This window comes from Paroedura picta, chromosome 18 (genome assembly GCF_049243985.1).
Source record: "Paroedura picta isolate Pp20150507F chromosome 18, Ppicta_v3.0, whole genome shotgun sequence".
Lineage (NCBI taxonomy): Eukaryota > Metazoa > Chordata > Lepidosauria > Squamata > Gekkonidae > Paroedura > Paroedura picta.
The window spans coordinates 4,598,248-4,619,332 of NC_135386.1; the positions used below are offsets into that span (position 1 = coordinate 4,598,248).

A 21,085-nucleotide genomic window follows, 5' to 3' on the forward strand; every position below is an offset into this window, starting at 1 on the left:
AGAGTGGGCTAGGTCAGGGCATGATCACAGCCTAAAAATACCTCCACAATAAGCTCGGAGGGGGGAGGAGGAGGCTGTTGGCGGCCTCCAGAAATGGAAGCGCTGCGGCTGCACAGGGCAGAAGGGCTCGTAGGCCTGTTTTGAAGAGCTCATTGGGGGACCCCAGGGAAGGAGTGGGTTTTTGGCTTGCATGCTTTGTCCCGGCAGGTGAGGGACAGGGCAGAGCTGGTGTTGCCTGGGGAGAACGGAGCAGACCTGCTGAAATCAGACTGTAACAAGTGGCTTCCCTGGATTTTAGACGAAAGGGGAAAACCTGTTCCAAACATCAATGAATCCTATTGAAACCCAAAGTGGGGGCACACAGCAGAGTCCGGTTTAGGGCTGCCAAGCTCCAGGTGAGGACTGGAGATCTCCTGGGATTGCAACTGAGCTTGAGATTATCGAGCTCCATTCTACTGGGGCAAACGGCTGCTTCGGAAAAGAATATCTGTTCCACGGGCCATCCAGAACCTGGACACACCCTGCACTGCTGTGGCTCCATTTGAACAAAACCCACTGTCCTAAATCTGCTAGCCAGGGCCTTTCCCCCGATGCAGAAATACCCAGCCAAAGGTCTCCCTCTAGGGATTCTAGCATCCAGCCCCAGCAGCTGTGCTGTTCTGGTGTCTGTTGCTCTTGTACAGGGTTGCCAGCTCTGGGCTGGAGAAGACCTGGAGATTTGGGGGGTGACGCATGGAGAGCACAGAATTAGTGTTCTGACTACATGGGTTATTGGGTTATAGATACCTGGCCATCTCCTGCTATTGCAGTGGATTTCCAGGCAGCCGAGATCAGCTCCCCTGGAGAAAATGGCTCCCGTTCTTTCAACAGCAGCAATCTCAGTTTTATATTTGCGTGGCAGCACAGCAATAACAGGAGGTAACTTTGATTTAACTTTTCGTCTCTCTGTTAGACAGGAGCCGTAAACTGCACTCCCTTCCCTCTCTCTCTCACACACACACACACACACGGGCGAGAGCGGTTATGCGCCATCACCTCACTGATGTAGAACTAGGGGATGTCTGGAATATTACTCATGGTGCAGCAAAAGATCATTCATTCCTCTCTCCTGTTCATCAAAAACCCGTCTGCCTAAATGGGATCATGCCCATCTGACACGGCAGCTCCGTTCAGCGGCAGGTGACCAGGACAGCTTTCCACCTTTGCCCACGCCCCAGTTTGGTGGCTTTTCCAAGCATCCCCCAACCCCCTAAAGAGAAATCCTAAAAAAATATTTCTGCTGCTGCCAGTAGGCTTCCCAACCTCCATGAGGGGCCTGGAGCTGTCCCGGAATTACAGCTGACCTCCAAAGGACAGTGAAATGTGGTCATCAGCTGCACAGCCAATAAGATCTCAAACAGACAATCAAAAGCCCTATTGGGGATGACCTCTCCTGATCCCATCCACTTTCTCAAAACACTTGACAGGTAGCATGAAAGGTGTTGCTGGACACCATGGTGCCCCTGGACACCATGTTGGACACCCCTGCTGGAACACCTGCTCAGAGCAAGACACGTGACAGCTGAGTAGGGGTATGGAGCGGGGTGCAGTTCCGCTCTGTTTCTGAGGTGCTCTAGTTCCTAATTTCCTTTTGTGCACAAACCAGCAGGGCCCAGGCCAGCTGGCTCTCTGCGCACGTGCGCCCACACATGCCCAGTCCGTTCATTTTAAGCGCTTGCCATCTAACCAGGCTCCGGGGAGACTGGAGATCTCCGCAGGGAGGAAGATTGCAGGGGATCTCAGCTGTTCTTTCTGGAGCATTACCCCTCCGTCAGCCTCAGCAGAATCTCCCCGGAACTCCCTAAATTGCCTGTCAACAAAAATGTGAGGGGGGGAGGGAGGGAAATCCCTTGCCGTTCCCGACAGCGTTTGACCCGATCAGAGAAACGCCGAGTTGCAAGAGCCAAAATGTCACATTGCAGCTGGGTCGCTCAGTGGAAATTGAATGTCAAAAAGCAGCCAGAGGGCTGTTCAGTTATTTCTTAACAATTTTTTTTTTTTTTTGCTGTTTGCTCTCCGTTACTGGGTTTGTTTCCTGACTCCTCCTCCACAGGAAGCCAGCTGGGCGGCCTTGGGCCAGTCACAGTTGTCTTCAAGGCTGTTTTTGCAAAGCAGTTCTCTTGGAGCTCATAGGGTGTCTGTTATGCGGAGAGGAAGGGAAAGATGTTTGTCAGCTTTGGCACTCCAAAGCAGGGTATAAAAAGCAGCCTTTTCTCCCTTCCCCCCCCCCCCCCGCCACAAAGGACTTGACGGGACACCCACCGCACCGTCAATGCTGCTGGGGACCCAATTTGGCAGAAGAGGCGTTGCACGGAGTTGGCCGCGGCACTGATCCCGCCCACCACGCGCCGGCTTGAAGGGCAGATTCCCCCGAGAATGTTTTGGCTTGGCTCCAAGCCAGCGCCCAGCCACCACCTCGCCTACGTAAAAAGCAGCCGTCCCAAGGTGTCATAAGGAGGCAGGAACAAGCTGTTCGCTAGAAACAGGGATCTATTTTTGGGGTGCCATCCGCGCTCCGCATTTCCAGCGTGGACTAGGGAATGGCGAAAAAGGGGGGTGCCAAATGGGGGTGCTCAGAAAAGGCTTTGCCGTCTTCGCAGCGGGCAGTTCGCAGGTGCAGGTGGGCCGAAGAGGCACCTGAGCCGGTGCGGAGACAAAGCCATTTAATTAAGAGCCCTGCTGTGCACAGCCCACGAGAATGTTATTTATTTCCAGATTTATATGCCGCCCTTCCGCTTACCATATATCATTGGTACAATAAGACAGGAGGCAGACAGGTAGTTAAAAAAACAGATTTCTTATCATCCCTTTTTATGCCACATGGTATATAGTTAGTTTTTAGGGATGGGAAAGGCCTTGATCTGGGACCCTGGCTCAGGGGCAGAGCCTTTTCTTGGCAGGCAGAAAGCTCCAGGTTCAATCCCCGGCATCTCCAGTGAAAGGACCAGGCAGGAGGGGATGGGGAAGGCCTTGATCTGGGAGCCTGGCTCAGGGACAGAGCCTCTGCTTGGCATGCAGAAGGTCCCAGGTTCAATCCCTGACATTTCCAATGCAAAGGATTAGGTAGTAGTTGATGGGAACGACCTCGCCTGAGGCCCTAGAGGGCCACTGTCAGTGTGGGCTCACAGCACTGAGCTTAAAGGACAGTTTCATGTGTTCATGTGTCTCCGCTCGTGCCCCTCTTTGTCTGTGGAGGTGGATTTGTGTCGACCTGTACTCTGTGTGGAAGCCCAGTTTGTCTGCACAGGGTCTGTTCCGTGCCACAAACTGAAGGTGGCCAAATTCAACCAGTTTCCGCTATAATATACCAACATCATGAGAAAACACGGTGTTGGTAAGCGTTTTGATCCCCCAATTGCCCTGTGTTAGCATGAGATGTATCTTTCAACCCCCCCCCTAAAAAAAGACCCCATAGGCTTCCATGGTGATCAATCCATCTTCACCAAGGAGAATAGCCCTATTGGGGTCTTCTAGTACAGAGGCCAACAAGATTTTGGGGGTGGGCTAAAGGCTTGTGGAGAGCCAGAGCTCCCTCTGTCAGATACAAGTAGGAGCAGAGAGCCTCTCCGAGAAAGGGAGCTTTAACTGGAAAGTTTGCTGCTCTCCAGGGTGCTCCTGGATTCGAATCCTGCTGCTCAGCTCCAGACCAGCACGGCTCCCCTCTGAAACTACCTTCACCAAGGAGAGTCTCCCCGTCTTTTCCGTGTCCTGTAACCCTCTCTGTCTGCCTGTCTGCCTGTCTGTCTCTTTAGAATGACTCCTGGGGGAAGCAGTATTCCTACGCTCTGTTCAAGGCCATGAGCCACATGCTGTGCATCGGCTATGGGCAGCAGGCCCCGGTGGGCATGTCTGACGTATGGCTCACCATGCTGAGCATGATCGTCGGCGCTACCTGCTATGCCATGTTCATCGGTCACGCCACAGCCCTCATCCAGTCTTTGGATTCCTCACGCCGGCAGTACCAGGAAAAGGTAAGCAGACAGTGTGTGCGCTGGGCGGGGGGGGGGGTGTCCCAGAGCCTTGCAAAGGAGAGAGCCGGGAGGCAAAATCGGGGGAAGGCCTCAGCCTGTACACCGCTGCTAGACCTCCAGAGGAACTGGTTGGCAGCATGCTGGACTAGATGGGCCACTGGTCTGATCCAGCAGGGTCCTTTTTATGTTCTTATGAAGGCTTCGGCCTCTGTGCTCTGCTGCTGGCCCTCTTGGCCACTGTTTTTGCTAAGGTAGACTATTGGTCTGATCCAGCAGGGCTCTTTTTAGGTTCTCTTGCAGGCCTCAGTCTTTGTGGCCTCCAAAGGGACTGACCAGCCACATTTTTCTAGAGACTGTCTCCCCTCCCTCTCCCAAATCTGCTTCAGGCAGCTGTTCTTAGAGAGCATTTTTAAGGGGGCAACGCAGGGGAGTCTAGCGGTCCCCGTCCTGACCTATTTTAAGGCAACATTGTTCCGGCTGACAATGAAAGACTGATTGGAAAACATTTCCTTTGAAAACTGCCACCGAGCGCACTCAGGGGTTTTTTGGGGGGGATATTTTTTGCAGCGCATACAATTGTGCAGTGCGGGGGAATCACGGAAATGCAAAGTCGCCGTTTGTTCCTCGGAAAGTTTCTAAGTGTGCTGTTTGCAGAAAAGAACTTGGAAGTGGGCCGCAATCATAATGAATGTTCACAGGCAGAGGCAGTGGAAGGGGGGGGAGAGAGAGAGAGAGAGAGAGAGTCCCACCCTCAAACACTCCTCCTGTGTTTTGGCTCTGGCCATGGTAAAATCCTGTTTAGGTTTTTCATTTGAGCTGAGCCGTGCAGAGCGAGAACTCTGCTGAAGGCTAGCGGGAGTCCCCAAAACATTCTTTCAGATGAAAGCAGCCGAATACTAATAAGCAAAAACCCCACCTCTTGTTCCGGTGTGCCGGTGTCTGTTTATATAAGTCACCATGCCGTCTTCGTTCGAAGGGCCGGAGCTTTTAAGTGTCTCGGGGAGTCGCAGGTGGCGGCTTTTGATGTACCGAACGTGAGAGACGGGCTGTCCGGGTACGTGTTCTGTCTGCACACCTCCGTTTGGGGGAATTTAATGTTTGTTCTGTCGTGCGGTTTCCCAACGACCCAGACCGTTCGGTTTGTTTGGGAGACCCGGGTGATTTACTAGCACGTGTGGTGGAGCACGCCTCGTTTCATGCTTGGGTTTGGTTTGAACGGCGGGGGCTTCCCCCTTTTGTTGTCAGCTCTGCTTAGATGATCAAAGGCCAGTCAAAACCATGTGCGGAGAGCGGAACGCGATCCTGGCTCTGTCCTCCACGCAGGCTGCACATAGCACGGGCCAGTCGTACTCGGGGAAAGCTGACGCACAGAGGTCAGCCGTCACTGGCCACTCCCTTTCTGGGGAGCCGATTGGAACTGGCACAGGGTTCCCAAAGTTTCAGGACCTGCGGGCACCTTTGGAATGCTGGCACAGCCACAAAATGGCTGCCTCGGAAGTAGAGCCGGCCGCAAAATGGCGGCTGTGAGTTCCTTTCACTCACATCTTGTGTTCAAGTCCCAGGCTCTCCCCTGAAAAGTTAATGTGGAAGACCTCTGTCTGGTCCCCAGCAGAGCCACGGCCAATTTGAGGAGCCGTTTCTGGCTGTGATGGACTCATTCAGTTTGAGGCAGTATCAAGAGTTCGTTTATTTAAGGCCCAAATGGTGTAAATTGCTAGGCTGGTCAGGATCCAAGCCACAGTCTTTCTCATATAGGGAAAATGTATTTATTCCTTTTTTATTTATTTATACCCAACCTCTGTCCCCTAACGGGGGTGCCACTCAGAGTGGCTTATATCATTCTGTTTTCCTCCAGTGTACCCTTCACAACCACCTTGTGAGGCTGAGGACTCAAACCCAGGTCTCTCAGGACCCTGCCCAACACTCTGACCACTACACATCACTGCCTATAACACAGGCTGCTAGGTCTCTCTGTACCTGTATTCTGCCCTCACAACAACCCTGTGAGGTAGGTTAGGTTCAGAGAGAGAAAGACAAACTAGTAGGCGTTCCCCAGTGAGGGGGGGATTTTAAATGTCGGGGGGGTGGGGGTTCCTCCTTAGTTTAATACAGAAAATTTAGAAATGTGCTCAAAACCAGACAGTGGCCCAGGAGCTTGTGCCAGGAGGAAGGAGGTATAATAAATCCTGTATTTCTAACATTTTTATTCAAGTCACCGTGGAATCAAAAGATTGGAGATTGGAGATTCACACAAATAACCTGAAAAGGAGGTCTGGGGAGGGCATTCTAGGAGCCCCAGACATCGGGGAAGCTGGACCCGCTGGGATGTAGGGGAAGCAAACGTTTCAGGAGGGGTTGCCCGTGGGTTTGAATCCCTACTGTAGCTCTTTCAGGCTCAGCCGTCGCGTGGTCCTCATACACAGAGAAATGTATTTCCCTAGGGTGGTCTGCAGAAATATAGCCAAAGGAGGGAGGCAAGAGAGCGCATTCAATTTCTGGCCGCAAACGGCTGGGCTGGAAAACAATGGAATATTTCTTTTGAAAGCTTGAATAGCCCTGTTTGGAATGGGAAGATTTGCAGGCTCACCGTTCAGTCGAGACCCCCAGGGACGGCGCGTCCATTCAAGTATGTTTTAAGCAAAGCCATGGCAGTTTGGAGTGGTTTGCAGCAGAGCAGGACTGCCCAGGGACAGGGCTGGCAAACTGGGGAGCCCTGTTCGAATCTGCCAACCCCCCAGGCTGCCATGAGTTGCCTTTGGAAAAAACTCACCATATGCTGAGCAGCTGACTTTGCTAGGTTGTTGTAAGGGCGACTTATTAATTGTTAATTTTTATTGACAAGTAACGTAACGTGACTGACACTGGGTCCATCAACCCGCAGCCCCTGATGGTTCATCCAAGTAACTTTCCAAGCTGGACTCGGCTGCCTGCACAGAAAAGCTCTCTTGAATAATTCAGTTTGGCGGCGTTTGTGGGAACCCAGGAGAGCGGGGGCAGACAGGTCCGTCTGATCGATCCACGGCCAAACCCTTTCCTTGAGGAATTGTCTCCACTCCCTAAAATCCCATCGCATCAAAGGTGCCGTGAGGTTTGAACAGCTCCCTGCATCCCCAGGGCTACCTACAGCTGTTCTTTGCCACGGGGACTTAGTTTCCTGCTCAGAACAGTCCAGCTCGGGGGGACACGGTGGACACCACGGTGATAGGTTGGCCTGTGAGATCTGTGACAAGGGGGGATCCTGGGACTAGGCTGGGAGGATCTGGGGCCAGCTCCAGGAAAGCCCTGCAGATCAGAGGAGGCACGGGGGTGGCGGTCCAGTGCCCACCCTTGGCCAGTCTGGCCATGTGCCCCCCGTTACATGTGCGGGGTGCCGCGTGGTTAAACCGTCACGAAGGCTTCACTGTGCAGCCCATTTGCCATCCAGCTCATTTCCCTCCCACATTCATCACGGGAAAAGCGACCAAAGGAACGGACGATTGATCGGGCCCGCAGTGTCGCCGTGCACCTTTGGATCTTGATGGCAGAGCGACGGAACGAAGTGGCAGCGGTGGCAGGCAGTGGCAAACTGTATCTCTCTGTCTCTCTCTCTCTCTTGCCCTGATCTGGATGGCCCAGGCAGGATCAGCCCTGGTCAGGCTTGGGATGGGAGACCACCAGGGAAACCCTGGCCTCTTATGCAGAGGCGGGCAGTGACCACCCATTAACGTCCCTTGCTTTACAGCCCCCCAGGGGTCACCAGAAGTCAGCTGTGACTTGACAAAAAGGAAGTCCGACAGTGGCTATTAGCCATGGGGCCAGATAGAGCCTTCCTGTGCAGATGCAGTATATCTCAGAATACCAAACTAGTGGGGAGAGGGGCGATAACAACAAAAGGAGCCGTTGTGCCCTGTGCCTTCCTCCCCATTTAGCTGGCCTAATCCATCAGGAATTATGTAACAACCCACACACACACAAACACACATTTGGGCTCTGAACAAGTCAGAAAGACCGAGGGGCACATAGCAAGTGGAGAGCAGCCCCCGGGGAGCAAAGAGTCCTCATTTCTGCCACTGTGAATCGTTGCGCACATACGGCACTGCCTCCTTCCCTCCCGCCTCTCCCCCTCGCTGCCAAGTGCCCAGCCGGCACAGAGAGGAGCAGGGCTTCGCCTAGCGCCGACAGGCTCTCCCGCATCCGAGCGATGCACTAATGGCGGCGTAATCTCTGTCCCCGCTGGACCCGACCAGGACGACCCAGGACTGTTTGCCCTCCGGCCCCCGGCGGCAGAGCAGTCATGAATATTTGCAACCCTCTGGGCACTGGCTGGCATTTGGAGGCTCAGAGGCCGTGAAATGCCGGGAAGGGCTCTCCCCCACCCTCCGCTCAGCTACCTTGCATGCATTAAGTCATCGCTCCCCATCTCTGCCCCTCCTGGAGCCGTTAGCATGCATGGCGCAGCGGGATGTGATGTGCGGGACTCTTGTGTGTACCGGGAAGGGTGCGTAATGAGGGGGAGATTTCAGACACAGCAGTGCTGCTGCAGGGGTGTGTGCAGGGCGGGCGGGTGCGCACAAGCCTGCCATAGGTGGGCAGTGCGGGATAGTGGTCAGAGTGCCCAGCTAGGGACCTTGGGCCAGTCACTTTTCCTTAACATGGTTAGCGTTGGCAAGTGATGGCGACCCCAGAGGGTTTTTGAAGCAACAGGTGTCGGAGGGGGGTTGCCATTGCTTCCCTCTGCGTCACAACCCTGGTGCTCTTCTGTCCAAGCACTAACCAGGGCTAGCTTTGCCACGCTTCCCAGCCATCCGGGGAACGCTAGCAAAGGCTGTTCTCTGAGCACGTGCAAAGAGCAGAGTTTCCCAGCTTCCGGTTCCCCCTTTCAGTGTGTGTGCCTGATCGAGGGCCAGGCGCAAGGAGAGGGGTCTGAGTGAACTGCAGCTTAGCCCAGCCAGAGCACAGGAGAAGGGAAGATGTCGGCTGTGGCAGATCTAAGGAAAAGGAAAAGGGAAACCACGTCTCTAGACTGACCTTAATGCTCCTCAAGTCACGCCAGCCTCTCCCTGTTGGATGCTTCCCGGAGCAAATGCTGGGATGAAAATGAGGGAGGAAAATACGCTTTTAAAAATGTGCATTTAATTCTCCTTTGGGTCTTTAACAGCTGGGGTCTTGGCCTCCGCTGGGCAGACTCACGCAACCCACAAACGCCTTCATGCAGCCAACAGGTTCTTGACAGTGCAGCCCTAGCCAAGCTCACTCAAAAGCCACCCTCCCCACACACACACGCCAAACCAGACGTGATGCTGGTCATTCCGCAAACGAGCACCACGGCTTCCTTGTTTTCCGGAGCACCTGTCAACAGGATGCTGGCCTCGGAGGACCATTGTTCCCTCGAGACAGAGCCGCTCTTCCGCTCTCTTATCAGAGCTCTGCTCCTAACTTCCTGACCCACTCTGGCAACAAGGGGCTGCCCCTGCCTCCTCCCCGCCCAACGGAGCCTCACTCAGCAGCAAAAGCAGAGCCCGCCCACAAACAGCTGTGCGAGGGTTGGCACGCAGGGGCCGCCAGCAGGCCCCGGGGCCCGTTGGGTGGGTGCCAGGCGCTGGGCCCCATCTGGGCCGGGTGACCGTCCAGCTGGAGCCAGACGCCATTTTTCTCTGTCCTTCTTGAATCTGGCAAGCTCGTGAGCTGGTGGGTGGGTGGGTGGGGGCTGTGGTTCCGGGGAAGGGCCCCTGCGGAAAGTCCCGGGTTCAATCCCCAGCATCTCCAGCTGAAAAGGACCAGGTACCTGGAGGGACCGAGGGGCTGGTTGGGCACAAGGCAGCCTGACATAGTGGGATTTTGCGGCCATTTTGCGGCCATTCGCTTCCGCGGTTGGTTTCTTCACGTTCGGTCCCAACTGGGGGCCCGTCCTGTTCCTTGACGGTCTTAATGAAGCCAGGTAGGAAAGGAAGCCGCTCAAGCCTTTGTGCTTTTTCGTCTCCATCAGTTGAATCGAAGGAACAGAGAAACGGCAGGCGACAAAGAAACCCAAGCGGAACATTTGCCATTGAAAAGCACCATCTAAAGCGAAATTTGGGAAACGGGGAGGGGGGGGAGAGCAGCCTCAAGAACATCCCCACCCCGTCCCCACCCCCGGCAGCCCCACTAAACAAGTTACTATTACTGATGGCGTATAATTGGCACAGAGTAAAGCTCACCAGCGCCCAACTGCAGAGCGTTTCGCTGGGGAAAGCCAGCATGAGAAAGGGAGCCAATTAACCCCCTTGGAAGGCAGATGTCTCCCATTAAACTTACCCCATTGAGACTATTCCTTGGCGACAGGCATTTTCTCTGTTTGCCTGCAAAGTCCAAGCGCTACAATGGGTGGATTTCCAGGTAACTTTCCCTCCGGTGGTTTTTTCTTGTTGTTTAATGAGAGGCATCCATAAGCACAGGACCAGAAGAAAGGGGGGGGGGAGCATGTTGCCACGTGTGTGTGTGTGTGTGTGTGTGTGTGTGTGTGTGTGTTAAGTGCCAGGGGGCTGTTTCTGACTTAGGGTGACCCTGCGCACCATTGACTGTTCTCCAAATCACCTCCCGGCTTTGTTTCATCCTGGAGCAAAGACAAGGCACAGGGGTTTAAAAGGAAAGGGTTACGGCACCCCTCAAACCTCCGCCCAGCCTTCACCCCTGTGGCACAGAGCCCCTGGCAGGGAGTGGCTTTGCCTTCCAAAGACAAGAGAGGTCTTAAGAGGCTGAGGATGGTGACACCAAAAGAGCCCGTGGCTTCTTTGGGCTCATGTCTGAGACCTTGTTTTCCAGGCTCCAGTCCAGTCCCGGGACATGGGAAGTGGGGAGAAGCTGCACGTGTCCTACTGATGCCTTTTTCTGAGGACGTGTTCCTGATTAGCCATGCAGAGAGCTTGTCTTGCATTTGTGCCTCTGGGCACGCGCAAAGCGCCTTTCCCGCACCACTGCATTGTGCTTTGGCAGCGGGGTGTTCTGAGGTCAGGGCTTGCACACAGCTCCAGTACCGGGGGCCTCTTTCTTTAGAAATTCAGCACCGCACAAGACTAGAACCGGGGAGGGAGGGGGACAGAACCGGGAAAATTCACATCTTCCTTCCTACATAGACACAAAGGCACGCAATTGCACAAAGTAATTTCAATTTCAAAATTGCCCTTTGCTTCCCGAATCAAAACAGAATTAATATGTATTTTTAAAAAAAACGAAGCCGGGGAGCCAAAAAAGATAACGTACAGCCTGACGTGGCTGCGTCTGGGTCCCAAATCCAGGCAGCCCTTTCCCAAAAACTGCTTTCCTGCTGTAGCATGGTAGCCAGCCTCAGGCTCTCAGGAGACAAAGCAGGTGTTTGTCGAGACCTTGGGAGGGGGAGGACACCTCTTCATCTCTCCAGCTCTGCCATCTTCCTCTGCTGCTCTCGCCCTCTGCAGTACAAGCAAGTGGAGCAATACATGTCCTTCCACAAGCTCCCGGCCGACATGCGCCAGCGGATCCACGACTACTATGAACACCGCTACCAGGGCAAGATGTTCGACGAGGAGAGCATCCTGGGAGAGCTCAGCGAGCCCCTGAGGGAGGTGAGTGGCCACGGAGTGACGTGGGGCGGGGAGTGGCTGTAGCTCTATGGGAGAGCGTCTGCTCAGCGTGGGGGGGGTCCCATCTCCGGCATCTTCGGCTCAAAGGACCAGGCAGGAGGGGATGGGGAAGGCGTCTGCCTGAGGCCCTGCAGAGCCTCTGCTGGCCAGAGCGGACAGAACTGGCCTTGGTAAGACTGTGGCACCTTCCAGCCCTGAGGCCCTCCGTGCCCATTCACAGCCTGTGGGGCCATAGGGGAGATGACCTGGATCCATTCTGCCCAGGATGAGACAACTTCTGCGGCATGGTGATGAAGGAACTTCCATGTTCAGGGGCAGTCCGCTTCCGGGTCCCAGTGCAAGGAGGCAAGATGTGGGACTAGAGGGACCCCTGCTCTGACCTAGAGCCTCGATCTATGTACCATGTTGAGGGACTGGTTGGCCACTGCGTGAGACAGGAGACTGCTCTGATCCAGGAGGGCTCTTCTTAGGCTCTTTACACCTCCTTTTAGCTGGGGAACGTTTATACTCATTTCCTTCCCATTAGGGAAGGTCGTGAGGTTTCCCTGCTCCGAGTTGTTTCCCTGGCAAATGTACTGGGAGTAGCCGGACTTCTTGACTGGCTTCCTTGCCAGGCTGTTTCCTGCATTGTCCCTGGGGGTTGGACTAGATGATCCTGGGGGTCCCATCAATGGCCCTAATAGGTCTGATGGCTCAATAGAACCTCAGTATTCAGGGGCAGCGTACCTCTGAATACCAGCTGCTGGGGAGGCTTTGGCAGCTCTACCTATGGCCATCTGGGCGGTGACCGTGGGAAACGGGCTGCGGGGGACCTGGCCTTCGCTATCAGGGCGCTTCTCCTTACATCCGGCACCCCCGCCCTGACCGCTCTGGTTTCCCCTCCCCCCCAGGAGATCATCAACTTCAACTGCCGGAAGCTGGTGGCCTCCATGCCCCTGTTTGCCAACGCGGATCCAAATTTTGTCACCTCCATGCTGACCAAGCTGCGCTTCGAGGTTTTCCAGCCCGCGGACTACATCATCCGGGAGGGCACCATTGGCAAGAAGATGTACTTCATCCAGCACGGGGTGGTGAGCGTGCTCACCAAGGGCAACAAGGAGACCAAGCTGGCGGACGGCTCCTACTTTGGAGGTCAGCAGGCCTTTTCTGAGCGGGGGAGGCGGGATGGCTTTGGGGCGGCCCCGCCACACGGGTGACCCTTCCCAAGGACGGCAGGGAGACTCTCACCGCTTGCCCCTCGGGCTTTGGAGGAAGGGGGCAGAGGCTCAGTCACAGGGAAGGGTTGGAGGGAGTCACAAGCAGCTTGCTCCTCCCTTCTCAGAGCCAACGGGGGGGGGGATGACACCCCCTTCCTGGTCTCACACAGATGCCTCTGTGTCGCCCTCTCCCCTCTCGTCTATGTCGTTGGATGCTACCCCTCTAAACAAAGCACCGCATGCCTGGCATGTGTGCAGAAGAGGGCGGGTGGGTGGGCACGGTGGTGTCAGCCCCACCCCTGCACGAGCATGGGTAGGAAGTTGTACTCACACACGCGTACACAGTCCAGGGTCTCTGCCCAGAGTCAGGCAATGGCCAACCACCTCTGAACACCTCTGGCCTTGAGACCCCCAGCAGGGGCGGCCGTAAGTTGGTTTCAGGCTAATTGACAGACACCTCCCTGGGGGGCGAACAGGCTGCAAAACGGGACCCCCGTGCTCCTCATGGCTGCCGCGTTGGTTCCGATGGGAGGGGGGCAACGGATGAGCTAGGACCTCATGGGCACAGGGGACCCGCAAGACTCCTTCCCAGCAGCAGCCCTTACCAGGCAACAGGTCAGAGGTCAGATCAAGCCGGCCTCCGAGGAGATTTGGCCTCGGCCTAGTGTGTCGTGATCTCCAACTCCCGGCGGCTCGGCAGGGTCCATTAGCATGCGTGGGAAGCACCAGCGGAGCCTGGCCTGAACCTCAATAACAGAACCCCCCAGTGGCTAATTAGAAGAGCAAAATGACGGAGAGCCAAAGGAGAACTTAACGCAGAAGCTGCCAGGTAGAGATTGGGCCTGCTGAAGCACAGAGGACCGGAGGAGTGGTCGGATGGGATTGCGGCAAATAGTCGGAGGCCACAATTAACGTCTCCTGCAAAAGTGCCACGGAGCCTACCCTGATGGTTTGGGGTGTGTGGGGCAGGATCAATCTTTTTGGGAGTAGCCACCACATCTAGGGGGGGGAAGCCCCCAATAGTAAAGCATTCACGCTTCTCCTCCTCCTTTCACCCTAGAAATTTGCCTGTTGACACGCGGCCGGCGCACGGCAAGTGTGAGAGCGGACACGTACTGTCGCCTCTACTCCCTCTCGGTGGACAACTTCAACGAGGTGCTGGAGGAGTATCCCATGATGAGGAGGGCTTTCGAAACGGTGGCGCTGGACAGGCTCGACAGAATCGGTAAGTGGTGAAGGGGCCTTTAACGGGGGACTGTGCGCCGTTTGCCCCCCTTTGCTGGATGTGGGATGCAGCCTCCCCAGAATATCAAGATTTTCTCTTTTTAAACCCAGGTTTTTAGTTCTTGGGGAAGCCCAGAGATGTGACTGTGGCGTGAGGTTAACGGGGGCAAAGCCGTGTGCCTTGGTCAGTCAGGGGCTCTCCAGGACCTCAGGCAGAGAAGGGTCTTTGCCACCATCCGTTCCCAGGAGGCCTTTAACCGGAGGGGCCAGGGAACGCGGGCGGGACCTTCAGCCTCCAAGCACACAGACTGGAGGCTCTGCTCTGGCCCGATCTACGAGGCCCTCTCTGAACACAGGCTCTGGCTAGTCGCAGGCAAGTACTAGAAGCAGAATACCTTTTTAAGATGTGTTCTGAGAGACAAGTCGCCACCCATTGAAATGTATTTGTCTTTAGTCTATTGGAGAAGGAGCAGTTTAAAATAATCCGACAGGAGACTTTAAAAAGTCACGCTAATAAAGTCCCTTCCGAACATCCATTTCCAGCCGCTCCGGGGGAAGAATCCTGTACCCTCCCGCCCGGACCCCAACCTGCCATTCTGAGAGGATTTAAACCAGTTAACCTCTGCATACTCAGTAGTATGTGCTGGAGTTTTTACATACAGCAAGAAGATTGGCTTCTTAAGGGGGGGTGACCACCCTGATTTCAGGCAGCTGATGCAATAGAGCTTCCCCCAAAGTACACCCCCCCCAATCTAACTTAGGCCTTCTCTAGAAGATTGCAGAAGGTGAGCCTTTAGTCGGGGCGGGGGGGGGGGGGGCTAAATAAAAGAGAAGTCCAGTGGCACCTTCAGGCCCTCACCCCATTACCTGAGGCTGTGATTCAGGAGAGCCCCTGCTGAAGTAAATTGGGCAGTCCTTAAGTTGTCCCTGTAGGCTGGGATGGGATGCAATGTCTCCGGCGCCCTCAGATCTGGAAAACTGGGCTTGATTATCCCCTCCTCCACATGCCGCCCACTGGGGGACCTTGGGCCAGACAGTTCTCTGAGAGCTCTCTCAGCCCCACCTACCTCAGCGGGTGCCTGATGTGGGGAGCAGGGAACGGTGCTTGTAGGTCGCAAGAAAGGCAAGAAACAAGGCTTGCCACAGGCTCTGGAAGGACCCTGTCTTGGCTCAGAAGGGGCCGCCAGCACCCCTGTTTTGGGGGAAAGACTACTCTGGTGCCCGTGGCATAAGTGTGCAGACAGCGCCCCCCAGAGGCTTCCATTGGAAAACATTTTCATTTCTCCCAAAACACCTAAACCATTACACCTTTCTGTAGCCAAAGCATGGTGCTGAAGGCAGAGAGGGCTGTGAATACTTGGCAGAGCGGAAATCAGACCATATATATGTATATAGAGACAAATCCCTTTGATCACTGCGGTGACACTTAGGGCGAGACTGACGTCTGGAAGCGGTGGCCCGGGTTTGTGCTCCTCTGGTGGGAGCGGGAGAGAGCAGGACCTGTGGCTTCTGTGCGGGAAATGAAAATGAGCTTAAGCACACAAGGGAGCCAGGGAGGGAACCTAGTATTTTTTTATGAAACCACCTTACTTTTGTGTGTCATCTCTAGCCTGCTTTGAGCTGACTTTTAAAAACGCATCCGACACGTTATTATTTTTTGTCATTCTGCGCATAAATCTGGAATGCCTTTTAAAGGGAGCTAATCTTAAGCAGCCAGGGGTGGTTATAAACCGCAAAAGGATGGGTAAAAACACAGCACTGAAAAGCAAGAAGGAGCCAGCCCCCCAGGGATAAAATCCAGGATGGCCGGAAGGAAGCCATGCCGTGCGGGGCGCTAGAATCACTCCAGCAAGGCCCTGAGGACATGCCAGCTGCACCCGCTGCCTAGAGGCCTCAGCATGGGTGCTTCGGAGAAGGCCCAGCTTCCCTTCCCTGACTAATGGCCCCTCTCCCCACCCGTTCCTTCTTAGGCAAGAAGAACTCCATCCTCCTCCACAAAGTCCAGCACGACCTCAACTCGGGAGTCTTCAACTACCAGGAGAACGAGATCATCCAGCAGATCGTGCAGCACGACAGAGAGATGGCCCACTGCGCCCACAACGTCCAGGCGGCGGCTGCGGCGGCGGCGGCCTCCTCCCCCACGCCTGTTATCTGGACGCCCCTCATCCAGGCCCCGCTGCAAGCCGCCGCCGCCACCACCTCGGTCGCGATAGCCCTCACTCACCACCCGCGCCTTCCGGCCGCCATCTTCCGCCCCCCGGTCTCCGTCCTGGGCTCCCTGGGGCAGCCGTCGAGCCAGACCCCCAGGCAGCTGAAACGGTTCCATTCCTTGATGTCGTCCGCGGGACCTTCCGTCGTGGGCTCCCCCTCCAGCACGCCCTCCCAGCAGCACACGCCAGGAGCGGAGACCCTCTCGTCCTCCTCCTTTCAGATCCAGCAGCTGGCGGGGTTCACGGCCTCGGCCGGCTTGGGCCACTTCCACCGGGCCTCGGCCGGCTCTCCTCCGGCCGGCTCGAGCCGCCAAGTCTTGGGCAGCCTGTCGTCTGCGGGACTGACCCCGCAAGAGCAGGGAGGGCCTCCCCACGGCCCGGAAGGGACCGCTCGGCGGCGGGAGTCCGAGGCCGACGGCAACCTCCTGAGCGGCTTTGGCCCCTTCCAGAAAGCCCCCGAGAGCTCCCCACCCAACGCCTTCCCCCAGCCATCCCCAAACTCGCCCGGCAGCCCCCTCAGCCCCTTGAAGCCCGCTTGCAAGCCACGGCAGGTCTCAGGGACTGGAGCCCGGGGAGGGATGAACCCCTCCCCGTTGCCACCCCCACCCAGTCCTCCGTCCTCCGGCTCAAGCCGGCAGCCACAGGGACCGGGAGGCCCCCCTTCGGGCTTGTGCCGGACCCCCCCGCCAAGTGCATTAGGACCTTCTGCTGGGACGGCTGCGACCACAGCTCAGATGCACCACGAAAGGTCCCCCTTTGCCTCTCTGTCCCCGTCCAAACAGCCTGGCGTTGCCCCTTCTTTCTACCCGTCTTCAGGCCTTAGTTCACCGAGCCACAGCCCCACAGCCAGGACTTTTCAGGGTGGCCCTTGCGGGGCCCTGGGCTCTCACGGCTCTCTGCTGCCGCCTCAGACCTCCAGCCCCCCTCCGCCGGCCCTCCCGCCCAGGAGTACGCCCCCGCTGCCCCCCGGACGATGGACCCAGGACCTCAAGTTGTTTTCGGCTTCCCAGCCCTCCCTGCCCCACGAAGCTGCGCAGACTTCCCGTCAAGGCTCTCCTCATTCCTCCCGAGAATCCGTTTCGAGCTTCTCGTCCTTCTCTGGAGGAGGAGGAGGAGGAGGGGGGACAATACCTCTCGGGAAGCCATCCAGCTTTGCGCCAGGGAGAGTGACTCTACCGCGCCACGTGTCCTCAGGTTCTCTGCCTCAGCCGCCTGTGCTGGAGGCCACTCCCGCCATCTCCCCGCCTCTGACTGCTGCGGAAAGGAGGAAAGGGTCTGTAGGGCTCGCTGGAGACCGAGAACCCATCCGATCCAAACTGCCCTCCCATTTGTGAGACGCTCCCTGCGGCCTCCAGGAGCTGCTCCTTTCATTTGTGCCGTTCAGATCCGTCGTTTCCCCGCCCTTCTTTTTTCCTTGAGTTCTAACTATAATTAGAGGCTTTGTTTTTCACAAAAGAAGAAGAAAAAAAATACCACCGACCACAACAAAAAAAGAGAGAGAAGATAACCAGGTATTCTTAGAGCTATAGATTTTCAGTCACTTTCGTTTATAGGATATTTTACTACACAGAGCAAAAGGTTGGAAGGGGGAAATGAGGATGTGAGGAGGCAGAAACAAGGTGTGCACCCAACGGCCAGGTATAAAGGTGCCCGATTGGCTTGCAGTGGGGAGACCGTGTCCAAGTCTGTATTTTCACTAGCAGGGTCCCTGGGTGGGATTTCATGACTTGGTGTTTCCCCCCCTCAATTTGTGATTAGCCCTGAAAGAGCCCTGTGGGGTCTTGGAAGATTTTTGCCAGAAGGGCATGGGATTAATTGAACCACGACCCAACTGGTGAAATGTGGATTCCAGCGAGAATCGGGGTCCCCAGAGGCGAAAGACACATCCTGCCGCAGGGAAACATCCCAACAATCTGGGTGAGATTGCGGGAAGTCAGGACTAAGGGACAGAGTTCCAATAACCCACCCCCATTTGAGTTCTAGAAGACACTTGATTTGGAAAAACAGCCATGTGGGACAAAGAGGACGATGTGTGGCATTCAAAGCTCTGCAAAAGTTGCATTACCCTTTTGTTTGGGTGGGAATGCAAGTGTGTGATCAAAGAGGGCAACAACACTCACACACAGGTCAGTTCCACAAACCTCACAGACAACCAAAACGGCGTTCTGTGCAACCCATCGCAGCTTTACTCAGAAGTAAGCCCTGCCGTGGGCAGTGGGGCTTCCTCCTGGGTTAATGTGCATAGGATCACAACCTTAAGTGTTGGCTCAGGGCTCCTCCTTTTGGAATTGCCCCACAAAGTTTGGGCAGCAAAGGAGGAACCCTCAGCCAATCGTGGTGAGAGGGTAAAATGGCGTCCCCGTCTGTCAAGTGTGGGCAGGGAAACTGCAAGGGCTCCCGTTTCATTGTCTGCTGGTGGTTCGATGTGTACCAGCGTTGCTGGGTGGGCTCGCTCCTGCGGGGTTGGTTGCTCAGTCTGTACTAACCTGTTTGCTGTGGGGAGAAATCTCTGAGGAGGCCTAGGAGGAAAGTCAAGTATTAAAAGGTGGGGGGGGGGAGAGGATCCTGTTCTTTCATCGCAGTGTTAAAACAACAGCCTTCTGCTGCTGCACGGCAAAAAAAAAAAAAAGAAGGTGAATGCATTCCCCCCCCCACCCGTCCGAAACTTTATGGCCCACTCCTCACCAATCTATTTTTTATTTTAAGAAAAATACAGTTAGTAATTGCACCAGCCCTGCCACACGTGCGTCTCTGCCCGGTTTTGTAAGGGTCGGAGGAATTGGACTTTTACTGTACACGATTGTATGAGCAATAAACCCCTGAAGTTCCACAACCTCTGAGCAAAGCGGGAAGGGTCCTGGGCGTTCCTGCTGCCGGATCTGGTCCCCGTTCTCCCCCCCCCCCTTTGGTGGAAGCCGACCGGCCAGGTAGGTAGAAGGCCCTTCTCAGCTCTGCTCCGTTTGGGTCTGTTTCTCTCTCCTCCCGAGAGACTCTCTTCTGCTTCACTGTTAAAAACACAAAACCATTTTCCCTCCCCTGTCTCAAGCCGCTTCTTTTATTTTCAATCCCCTTCCCGTATCCCCGTTACCCCAAGGTCCCTCTGTGCCGCTCCACTAGTCACGGGGAAGGGGGCGGTTGAGGAGGGGGACACGACCCCTTCCAGTGGTGCCAAATCCCCCAGGAACAACTGAACCTCCCCCCAGCCACCGGCGGCAGCTTGGCTCCGTAGCAGGCGGTCTGCAGAATCTCCGACTCTTGCCCGCCGTCTCCAAATGCCACCCCAAAACGGCCAGCAGCTCCTGCTTCAAAGCGCTTGTGCTAGTTTGGAACTGAGGTATATTCAAGCTTTTGGTCTTCCTTAAAGGTTCACGGGTACTCTGGGGGGGGAAATAAAACCTTTTCTACTAAAAGAATGACGACAGCTATATAGATGTGTGTGTGTGCGTGTGTGTGCGTGCAGATGTGTGTATTCCTCTCCAACATGCACAGATTTATATATACACAACATGCACATATATATAATAGAGAGAGAGAGAGGGATTCTCGTTCCAAGGTCTACCCACCAATATTGACCTTCCGGAATGGGTCACAAAAAATGTCATCAATGCCCAAACTCACTGGAAACGTCCCAAAACTGGGCCGTCCTCTGTGTTTGTACCTGCTTTCCTTAGCCAGGGTAGGAAAGCATTAAAAGTTGGGTTGAGGTCACATCAACTGACCTCCCTTAGAAAACACAGTTGGTTGCCTCTTGGCAGGGGCCAACTACGAAATAGTCCGAGATCAGGTGCAGCGGCCAGGAGGTGATCTCAGGAAAGCCACCCTCTCGGCCTCAGTCACCCCCCCCCACCGCAGCCTCAGAGGGAATACCAGCCTACCTTACAGGGCTGTTGTAGCAATGCAATGAGAATCCTGCGACGCATGTTGTTTACCAAAAGGACCATACAAATGCCAAGCTGGGCTCTAAACACCCTACAAGAACAGATCCGTTTAGAAGATTCCGGCTAGCCCACAGGCACAATGGTTTTTCATCTCCAAACTCAGTTCATCATTAACTTCCCAGCATTAACAGGCATCGACTTAGGGAAGATGATGAAAGCCATCTCTCAGGACCAGCAGGGTGAAGTGTTTCAGGTGGTGGACTTTGATTCCCTACTCTCCCTCATGCAGCCAACTGGGGGGCCTTGGGCTAGCCAAAGCTCTCTTAGAGCTGTTTTCACAGTTCTCTCAGAGTTCTCTCCTCCTGTGGGAGGAAGGGAAAGGTGTTGGTAGAGCTGCTTTGGGATTCCCCTGGGCAGTGAAAAGCAGGGTTGAATATAATTTTAAAAAACCCAGCTTCCTAATACAGAATAAACCAGGTATTTCCTATGAAAGACCACTGGCCGGAAGTGACTCTGGGGATTGTTAGGAGTATAAAATGCGTAAGGGAAAACAACAGCGCCCCCAAGAGGAGTAGCATGCAAATAGGAGGCTTTCAGTTGCCTGGTCTAAGAACCCCTTAGACTGGGAGACCCGTAAAACAGCTTTGCTTTTTGCTTTCCATCTAACGAAGACAAAAGGTGACAGCAGCTTATGACTTATTCAGATGCTCGGATTTGGTTCTGCTGCTTTAGACCAACACGGCCACAAGCTGGAATCTATCAGACGAGCTCAGGAAGTTTTATAGCGCTGTGGACAGAGAGAGAGGCAAGAAAACCCCCACTATCAGGACATGCTGGGGCGCAGGCTTCCTTGCAGAGCAGACGCTTACAGTGGGCCTGCTCCAAGCAAGAGATAAAGAACACGATGCAGAAAACTGGCCCATCCCGAAGAGGAATGGGGGGCCGACTCTCAGTTCATGCAAGGCGCCGGTCCTGGAAGCACCCTCAAGA

At 55.1% G+C, this 21,085-nt stretch overlaps 1 protein-coding gene across 3 annotated transcripts in view; it reads left to right on the forward strand.

Moving 5' to 3' along the window:
- HCN4 (hyperpolarization activated cyclic nucleotide gated potassium channel 4) overlaps positions 1-19,630 on the forward strand; it is an 85,911-nt gene extending 66,281 nt beyond the window's left edge. For 2 of the 3 annotated variants that reach the window (XM_077317739.1, XM_077317737.1), the window contains 5 exons: positions 3,792-4,010; positions 11,423-11,569; positions 12,478-12,718; positions 13,844-14,008; positions 15,978-19,630. In XM_077317739.1, coding sequence (XP_077173854.1) covers positions 3,792-4,010; positions 11,423-11,569; positions 12,478-12,718; positions 13,844-14,008; positions 15,978-17,551 — 2,346 coding nt within the window. In that variant the 3' untranslated portion in view covers positions 17,552-19,630. The remainder of the gene's footprint in view (positions 1-3,791; positions 4,011-11,422; positions 11,570-12,477; positions 12,719-13,843; positions 14,009-15,977) is intronic. The other variant, XM_077317738.1, reaches the window with a different exon arrangement.
- Positions 19,631-21,085: the final 1,455 nt, after the last annotated feature.